This window comes from Chlorella variabilis (genome assembly GCF_000147415.1).
Source record: "Chlorella variabilis unplaced genomic scaffold CHLNCscaffold_24, whole genome shotgun sequence".
In the NCBI taxonomy this organism is placed as follows: domain Eukaryota; kingdom Viridiplantae; phylum Chlorophyta; class Trebouxiophyceae; order Chlorellales; family Chlorellaceae; genus Chlorella; species Chlorella variabilis.
Window position 1 is genome coordinate 219,177 of NW_005435064.1, and position 9,152 is coordinate 228,328.

General features: G+C 61.5%; 2 protein-coding genes across 2 annotated transcripts in view; both read left to right on the forward strand.

Moving 5' to 3' along the window:
- The window catches only part of CHLNCDRAFT_49120 (hypothetical protein), a gene marked incomplete at both ends in the record, with an annotated part of 6,553 nt that extends 2,313 nt beyond the window's left edge, over positions 1–4,240 (forward strand). Inside the window, 13 exons of the mRNA XM_005844102.1 lie at positions 5–259; positions 352–493; positions 670–812; positions 906–1,088; positions 1,225–1,360; positions 1,892–2,049; positions 2,242–2,425; positions 2,595–2,632; positions 2,737–2,904; positions 3,028–3,162; positions 3,298–3,402; positions 3,584–3,842; positions 4,026–4,240. Of these exons, the coding sequence (XP_005844164.1) occupies positions 5–259; positions 352–493; positions 670–812; positions 906–1,088; positions 1,225–1,360; positions 1,892–2,049; positions 2,242–2,425; positions 2,595–2,632; positions 2,737–2,904; positions 3,028–3,162; positions 3,298–3,402; positions 3,584–3,842; positions 4,026–4,240 (2,121 nt within the window). The remainder of the gene's footprint in view (positions 1–4; positions 260–351; positions 494–669; positions 813–905; positions 1,089–1,224; positions 1,361–1,891; positions 2,050–2,241; positions 2,426–2,594; positions 2,633–2,736; positions 2,905–3,027; positions 3,163–3,297; positions 3,403–3,583; positions 3,843–4,025) is intronic.
- A 1,439-nt stretch (positions 4,241–5,679) lies between these two features.
- On the forward strand, positions 5,680–8,746 carry CHLNCDRAFT_139291 (expressed protein; the record flags this gene model as incomplete). The annotated part of the gene is made up of 11 exons (XM_005844103.1): positions 5,680–5,937; positions 6,069–6,141; positions 6,347–6,437; positions 6,545–6,672; positions 6,821–6,918; positions 7,060–7,134; positions 7,283–7,401; positions 7,644–7,752; positions 7,916–8,035; positions 8,169–8,372; positions 8,672–8,746. 11 exons carry the CDS (start codon positions 5,680–5,682, stop codon positions 8,744–8,746), a joined length of 1,350 nt encoding a protein of 449 aa, XP_005844165.1.
- Between the last annotated feature and the right edge of the window lie 406 nt (positions 8,747–9,152).

Here is a 9,152-nt window from a genome sequence, read left to right on the forward strand (position 1 = left end):
TGAGAGCGTGGGCGAGGCGATGGCAATCGGGCGCACCTTCCAGGAGTCGTTCCAGAAGGCGATGCGCTCCCTGGAGACTGGTTTGGATGGCTGGTCGCTGCCGCGTGGCTACAAGCGTCTGCCGCACGACAAGCTGATCTACAACATGCGCGTGCCCAATCCGGAGCGCATGGTTGCCATCAAGCAGGCGCTGGAGGATGGCGAGACGCTGGACGACATCTTTGAGTACACCAAGATTGACCCCTGGTTTCTGGCACAGGTGTGTAGGGCGTGGGGCGGCTGGGGGCCCGAACTAAACGGGCAAACTTTTCTGCCTTCTCACACCCACCCGGCCTCCTGGCTCCCCCGCAGCTGGGCGAGCTGCACGAGGTTGAGACCTGGCTGAAGACCAAGAAGCTGGAGGAGCTGAGCGCAGTCGACATGCTGCAGCTGAAGAAGCGCGGTTTCTCCGACTCCCAGATTGCACGCGCGCTGGGCTCCGACATGATGACCGGTGTGTGAGCATGTGATTGGAGGCGACCTTGACCAGGATGAAGGGGTCTGCTGCTAGGTGCATGCAGGTGGTGCAGTGCAAACAGATTGCAGGCAGTGCTGTGGCAGCTGCTGTATCTCGGCTGCGCTTCACCCCTCCCTGCTTGCGCCGGGCCACCCGCTTGCATCTTTCTGCAGTGCGCATGACGCGCAAGGCGCTTGGCGTGGAACCCAGCATGAAGCGTGTGGACACGTGCGCGGCAGAATTTGAGGCAGGCACGCCCTACATGTACTCCTCATACGATGGAGAGTGCGAGTGCGAGAGCGATGCAGAGCCCAAGGTGGGTCTGTTGCTGCTGCAGCATCAGCCTCCCCTGCCTACCTGGTCGCGTTTTGCTTGTGAGCCAGGCATGTGTTCCCGCCGATGCGCACAGGTGCTCATCTTGGGCGGCGGGCCCAACCGCATTGGCCAGGGCATTGAGTTCGACTACTGCTGCTGTCACGCGTCTTTCTCGCTGCGCGACGCTGGCTACGAGACCATCATGATGAACTCCAACCCAGAGACTGTGTCCACGGACTACGACACCTCGTCCCGCCTTTACTTTGAGCCGCTCACGGTGGGGGGTGGGCAGCTGTGCAGGTGCCATGTGGCAGTACCAATGCACGCTGCTTGAAAGCTGTGCATCCCTCTGCGTGCTGTTGCGTCCTGGTGTTCACGCACGTGCCTGCACATCCTGGCGGTGCCCGACGCAGGTAGAGGATGTGCTGAATGTGGTTGAGAAGGAGCGTCCGGAGGGCATCATTGTTCAGTTTGGCGGCCAGACGCCGCTCAAGCTGGCCACCGCGCTGCAGCAGGCCCTCGAGGAGAACCCCATCCCTGCTGCCAGCGGTGAGAAGGCAGCCCTGCTGGTTTTCCTGTTGCCTCCTGATCTGTCTGTTTGGGGGAGGGGCCAGCGGCTGGAAGACGGCCTGAATCCCTGCGGCAGCCCTGAGGAGAGGCGGGCGGGTGGTGCTTTTGCAGCAGCTGCTGCTGCTTACATTAGGGTGTAGTACATCAGCGAGCTTGATCGTAGGCCGCATAGCGAACTTGATGTTGCAAAACAGCAGCATGCAAGTTTGGGGAGCTTGGTTCCTGCAGCCAAAGCATTTGGGCAGCGCACTTGTTTTGCGTGCCGTCGGGTGTGAGGAGTCGAGAGGAGGAGGCCGCAGCTTGCTGAGGGTGCCGCAGCTTGCCTGGGTGCCGTCTGCAGCGCTCGCGCCTGCGCACGCACCTCGGGCTTTACATGCGTGAGCTGCACGATGGGCCCGTCCACGGACAGCTTTGCCAGCGCGTCGCGCCTGCCAGGCCAGGTGGCGCAGCTGCCTCCCCCTTCGAGCCCCGATTATAGCCTGATTAGCCAATATGTTTCCCAACCTGCAGGCAACGGGAATGTGAGCATCTGGGGCACACAGCCGGATGCCATCGACGAGGCTGAGGACCGCGACCGCTGGATGGCATTGCTGACAAAGCTGGATATCCGGCAGCCAGCTGGCGGCTTGGCCACCAACGAGGAGCAGGCGCTGCAGATCGCCAACAGTGTAAGTGCCTGCAGGAGGTGATAAACTCTTGCCTGTGTTGCCTTCTGGCCTCACCACCTTCTCTGTCCTACCGCCATCAGCATCATCGCCTCACTTCTGCGGCATCTGGTGGCCGCCGTGCCTGCTGGTGAGCATCGGACCTCCTCTTCCTCACCCCACCATCCCGCTGCGCCCCTCCCATCCCATCCGCAGCTGGGCTACCCGGTGATGGTGCGCCCCAGCTATGTGCTGGGCGGGCGCGCCATGGAGATTGTGTATAGCGACCAGGACATCCATCGCTACATCAACACTGCAGTCGAGGTGGACCCTGACCGGCCTGTGCTGGTGGACAAGTACCTGGACCGCGCTGACGAGCTGGATGTGGATGCACTGGCAGGTGGGTGTCGGGAGGCGGCGCAGGCGATGCCCAAGCTGGCATGGAGGATTTCACAAAGGAGACATGCTATAGGGCTGCAGCTCGCCGTTGCGGTGCGTTGCGGATTTTTAGCGGTGCCTGTGACCAGCTGCTTGTGACGCCTCGCCTGCCATCCAACCGCCCCTTGCAGACAAGGACGGCAACGTTGTGATCTGCGGCATCATGCAGGTGGGTGTGCTGCTGGTGGGCAGCTTGCTTGTCAGCTCTGACCTGCCCATCAATGCCCCAATCCCCTCACCTCCATCTCCCATGCCCTCACCTCCATCGTGCAGCATATTGAGCAGGCGGGGGTGCACAGTGGCGACTCAGCCTGCTCCATCCCACCCCAGACCATCTCGCCTGAGTGCCTGGCCGTCATCCGCGACTGGACCCCCAAGCTGGCGAAGGCGCTCAAGGTGGTGGGCCTGATCAACATCCAGTATGCGGTGCAGGACAACACGGTAAGTGGCTGTTTGTAGTAAGAAGGGGTTGGGGTGGGGCAGGACTGCGCCTGGATTGTGCAGCTCTGTGAACTCTTGTTTTTTTGCGACTGGCTCCGTGCTACCTGCCCTCCTCCTCCGCAGGTGTACATCATTGAGGCCAACCCCCGTGCCTCGCGCACCGTGCCGTTCGTGGCCAAGGCCATTGGCCACCCGCTAGCCGCCTACGCCTCGCTGCTCATGTCGGGCAAGAAGCTGGCCGACATTGGCTTCACGGAGGTGGGTGCTCGGGGCAGGCAGCTTTGTAACCCGGGGGATTGTGTCCACCGCCTTTAGCTGTAGAAACATCTTGGCTGGTGCTGCTCCACCCGCCCACGTGTTTTGCTGCTGTTGCGCATGCTGAATGACCTGCAGGAGCCCAAGCTGAAGCACGTGGCTGTCAAGGAGGCTGTGCTTCCCTTTGACAAGTTTGCGGGTGCGGACACGCTGCTGGGCCCCGAGATGCGGTCCACCGGAGAGGTGAGCTGGGTATGGTTCACGTGTGTGATGGTGGTGGGTGGCTGAAGCTGTGCTGAACTGTATGCTCTTATGCCCGGTGGGCCCTACCTCGCCCTCTGGCATTCATCACCTCAATGTGTGCTCCCCTGCCTGTCACACACACACACACACACACACACACACACCGTCTTCTCGCCCACAGGTCATGGGCATCGATGTCACTTTTGGCAAGGCGTACGCCAAGGCTGCCATCGCCGCAGGCCAGCGGCTGCCGCAGTCCGGCAACGTGTTCATCACGATGATGGACAAGTACAAGGAGACGGCTGTGCCCATTGCCAAGGAGCTGCAGGAGCTTGGCTTTGGCATCATGGCCACCTACCACACTGCGTCCTACCTGCGCAAGGCGGGCCTGCAGAACGTGCAGTCGGTGCTCAAGGTGTCAGAGGGGCGCCCCAATGGAGGTGGGTGTGTCTGTGTGCTGGGATGCACTGGTCTGCCAGCAGCCAACCATGATTTGCCATGCAGGTGCCCTCCTCCAACCCCTCTGCGCAAGGCAGCTCGCTGCTCGGCGTATCGTTGCTGCCTTTGCCTCGCCCGTGGGCCCAAGCCAAATCACCTGCACACACCCGCTGCCGCCTGTGCAGAGGACCTGCTGAAGAACGGCGAGATCCAAATGATGATCATCACAACGGCGGGAGACGAGAGTGATGTGCGCGACGGCAAAGAGCTGCGGCGCACCGCTCTGGCGCACAAGGTGCCCATCATCACCACCCTCGCTGCAGCCAGGGCCACCGTGGAGGCGCTGAAGGACATGTCGAAGGGCGAGCTGGAGCAGGTGCCGCTGCAGGACTACTTCTGAAGCTGGGGGCTTGTTTTTTATGCTGGGGTGCCAGAGAGTTGAATACACCCAAATCTAGCCAAAATAGGCGCTACAGTGCTGCAGCAGGCTGAGTTGCAGCCAAGCTCTGGTCCCAGCGTCCAGCAGCGCACATTGCGCTCCAGCAACCGCCCTGTATCGTGTGTATCGTGCCTCTTGTTCCAGCACTGCCATCAATATCTGCACTTCAGATCATGTAATGTGCATTCTGATCAGGCAGCTGGTGGTTTGCATTTTTTCATGCAGCGTTCTGTCAACACGAAGATGCATATAGATGGGCTTTCCGCGTTAGCTTGACGTCCTCGCCTCATTAGCTATCAGTGCTACTCCAGTAGAAGCCGGCCAACATGGGATGCTGAGGGTTTTCCCACCGGAGGTCCACAGGAGTCCGCAACCTGCTGGTTCTCCGGGCATGACAGCGGAAAAGGCGGCAAGTGAGTGTGCGGATGGGGCGGATGGGACGCTGAGCACACAAATTGTGGGACGCAGCAAGTTGGTCTGGAGGCTCCAGGCAGCAGCAGGAAAGGGCTGCAGGGGCACAGCATATACGCGGTGGGGACTCGCAGCCGCGCTCTCATTCAAGTCACAAAGCAGCTGCCAGCGGCGGCGGCGGCGGTGGCGGCAAGGCCCTGCCCCATCACCCACCCCCTCGCCACCAACCTTTCCATCCTTCTGCAGAAGCACAAGGGCCTGAGGGAAATGGTGTACGCCCAGGAGTTCGAGCGCAGTCCGGTGCCGATGTCTGCTGCTTCTGCCAGCGCCCCAGCGACCCTACAGTGCCGGGCGACTTGGCGGCGCTTGTGCAGTCTGCAACCTTCCGCGGCTCGCTGCTTTACCACGAGGCCTGCGCAGGGTACAGTGGGGGCATCTCGTTTGGGCAAAAACAAGCGGGCCGGAACCAGCCACGCGAGCCATACCGGCACGGGTAAATGAGACCGGGTGCACGGCGGGCATGCGTTGTTGTGTTGGGGCCAGCTTGGCGCTGCTATGCTGCCACAAACAACGTAGTCCATTTACTTGCAGCGAGATACCGGCTGCGAAGGTTGCAACGGAGGCCACTCGCGGCGCGCGCACCATCTGCTTCCAGTGCGGCCAGCCTGGCGCCACCCTCGGCTGCACTGGCATCGCAGAGTGCAAATGCATCTGGCACCTGCCCTGCGCACGGCATTCTGCGCAGGCCAGCGGGGATGTAGTCTTCTCGGCAAGCGTCATCGAGGCGGCCTGTCGGGAACACGCAGACAGGTACGTCAGGTGCCTGCAGCACATGCTGCATCAGGAACTCTCCCATCCGTGCTCGGCTGTCGTGCAGGATTGGGGATCCGCTGGTTGAGCCTCAGGGTCTGTGGTTTGAGGGGTGCGGAGGGTGGGATAATCACGAGCCGGCTGCTGCGGATGCTTGGCAGGCAGCCCACGGGCAGCAGATGGTGACGCAGCAGGCGGCAGCGGCGGCAGCCACCCACCTGGGCTGGGAGGAGCGGGATGGCACGCTGTACATCCTGGAGAGCAGCGACGAGGGGGAGGAGCAGGATGACGCTGTGCAGCAAGAGGAGGCTGATGTTACACCACCGGCCATCAGCGGTGGCAGGTTGCCAGAGGGGGCAGAGGATGCCCAGCTGATGCCCGAGGAAGATGGCTTGCTGCCTGAGAGGCCCAGCTGGCGGATTGCCGGTCACCAGTGGGTAACGCAGGGTGACATCAACGGACCACCGCCCCGGGGCACTGAAGACCTTCTGGTGAGCATTTTGTGCATGATTCATCTAGGCGTGGCTGCTGCCCAACACGCTCCCAACACAGTACATGCTGTACCCAGGTTCTGAATACGGTCATCCCCTACCGCGTGGCGTACCAACGTGTCACCAAGGCTTATAGCAAGTGCATGGAAGGTGCGTGTGTGGTGGGCAGGGCGTGCGAATGGGCAGGGCGAGGCATTTTGCACGGGTGCAGGGCTTACACATCCCTTACTGGCGTTGCAGACAGTCCAGCCTGGATGGTGCTGTATCAATGGCTGCTGCGCACCTGCTGTCCTGCATGTTTTGCGAAGCAGCCTGGCTGGCCTGGTTGCCCTCACCGTGCCTGGGTGCCATGCAGAGAGTCCCAAAGACTACCCGGCAGTGGTCGTGGCGGTGGCGGCAGGGTTGGACTTAAATGTCTCCCGGAAGATAGAGACCTACATCAGGAAGTGGGTGGAACCAGACTGTTACCCGATCTCGGGCCAGTACTATCAAGAACTGAGCTCATTGTGCATGGCACGTTGTGGTAACGTGTTATAAAGTGCCGTTCCTGCAGGAACATGGGCACCAAGGGCGCACTGCGTTCGCCCGACCAGCTCCCACAGATGCTGCCTGTGGCCAACTGCGGGGAGCGCTTTGCGATTCCGGCGGACGACCTGCGTTGTGCGCTCGCGGCTGACCCGGGTGGGTAGGCGGTCAAACGATGCAGGCTGGAATCTGATGCTGGCACACCAGATGTGGGCAGGAGTGCTACTACATGGTTGGCTCTGGTGGCATCGCAGGTTGTTGAGCAGCCCATCTGGCCCCTGTATGTCCCATCTGCCGTTTGCAGGTGCACTGGGGTGGCGTAACAGAGCGACAGGCCAGCATAGCGGCAAGAGGGGCCGCGTGCCAAAAGACACTGTTCTGGGCGCCTATCAGAGCCTGCAGGTGAGCCCCAGTGCCATGGATGGCAGGACGCCCCGCAGGGAGAGGCAGGGGGCTCACCCCTTTTCCCTTGGCCACAGGCTGCATCTGCCTTGGTGTTCACCAGTTCTTTATGCTTGCTTGCGGCTCCTCGTGCTTCCTCAGTTGCTCCAACCGGAGTACATGGACATGATTGCCGACCCCGAGCTGGCGGCGGACATGCAGCTGACGGGATCACAGGTGAGGGCGCATGCGGAGTGACAGCAGGGGGACGCGGCATGCAGCTCCACGTTGGGCTTGTGATTGTCTGCCTGCTCAGCACCTGAATCCAAGAATTCAGCATGCTTTCCCTGCCCTCGTGCATTTCTGGCACCGCCGCTGTCTGCAGCTGTCCTTATGCTGCGAGGCTTTCGCAGCTGACAGCAGCGTGGGTGATGGTTTTTTCACCAAGAAAACACGCCTGGCCGAGCCGCTGCTGGCGGAGTTTGATGTGAGCTCCTGCCGCCAGTGCTGTGGCTGTTATAGGTGCTCGCAATCACCCCTTGCTGTCTTCTCCCCCAATGCCTCGCAGCTCCATGAGGACTTTCAATTCACATATTCTGCGTGGGGCTTCGGCAATGAAACTGCATTGATCAAGTGAGGACGGCAGGTGCTGTGTATGGACAGTGCACGTCCGCGCCACTGCCCGTGCTCCTTTCTGTGAGGGATTTGTTTGTGCCTACACACTCCTGCCGACACCTCTTCTGCAGTGACGTGTCCCTCGACCCTTTGATCGAGCTGAAGCGCGGCGTCCGCCAGCTGTCGCACCTCCAGGGAGGTGCCAATTGCTTGTTTGTGGAGGCGCTGGTGTTCGGTTGGGTGAGTCGGGATTAAGCTGGTCAAATGTCGTGCTGGCCGCCGCTTTGCGTGCTGCGCTTTGCAACTCGTCAGCTACACATGTTGTCCAGCTGCATTCAGAGGTCTGTTTGGCGCTCCCAGTCATGCAGGAGGCCTGCCTGTGTTGTGTATCCCTGCCCTGTAGCCTCACCTGTTTGTCATTACAACACGAGATGTTGAGCCAGGGGAGGAGTTCCTATTGGACTATGGCCGGAGCTATTGGCAGAACATCGCCAAGGAGAAGCAGCGCTGCCGTATGAGCGAGGTTAGTTGGCGAGGAGGGCCATGAGGGCATGCGGCCACTTGCGGCCAGTTCTGGGCTCATTGCATGGATCCAGTCACAGTTTATCTGTGCATATTGGGGTTATTGCTCTGCCTTAATGTTTGGCTGACTGCAGGCGGAGCAACAGCAGCTGCGGGCAATGTATGAGGCGGAGCAGGCACGTCTGATGGAGGCGGGGCAGAAGCCTGCCTCCCTCATCACCAGTGGCCAGCAGGGCACGGCGGCCTCGGGCGTGGCCGCATCAGGCGGCGATGGCGGCGATCTGCGCGGCACTAGCCATGCCATCAGAGCGCCCGCTGAAGTTCTGGCTCCCATGGCTGTGCATGCTGCGCAGTCCCAGCGGCAGAACACTCAACAGCATTGCACTGGTGCCGCAGATTTTGGAACAGTCCCTGCGCGGCAGCACGGCATGCAGCAGGGCAGCCCAGCACTCCCATTGGAGGCACCAGTCGCAGCACCAGCTGCAACCGAGGAGGGGTGCGCGACATCGCCAGGGCCCAAGGCGGTCCACATACCACGCATCACTGCGACAGAGGCAAGGGCAAAGGGACCAGCTGGCAGACAGGGGCGGCAGCGGGCTCGTTCGCCGCTGTCACCACCCAAAAGCAATCGCCGCAGGAGCAGGAGCAGGCGCAGCAGGAGCAGGCGCAGCAGGAGCAGGAGCAGGCACCGCAAGAGCAGGAGCAGCCGTAGCAGGAGCAGGCGCAGCAGGAGCAGCCGCAGCAGGAGCAGGCAACGCAAGAGCAGAAGCCAACTGCAGGAGCGACGCAGCAGGAGCAGGCATAGGCGGCATTCCATTTTGTCCAGCCGGAGCAGGTCCTGCAGCAGGGACAGGGTCCGGGAGCGCTCAAGCCCTAGCCACGTCTTGCATTCGTTGCCACCAGGTGCAACAGAAGGGTGGCCTGAAGCAACCTTGCAGCCGGCGCCGTCGGTTGCCGGCGCCATCACGCACTCGGCAGCACCTTCTCCAGCTGGAGCCCCGCTGGCCATGCCAACATTTGAGGGCACCAGCTGCGGCTTAGCAGAGTCGCTGCGGCAGTCGCAACGCACTCCTCTCAATGGCAGCGGCACGCCCCAGCTGGCGGCTGCAGAGGCAATG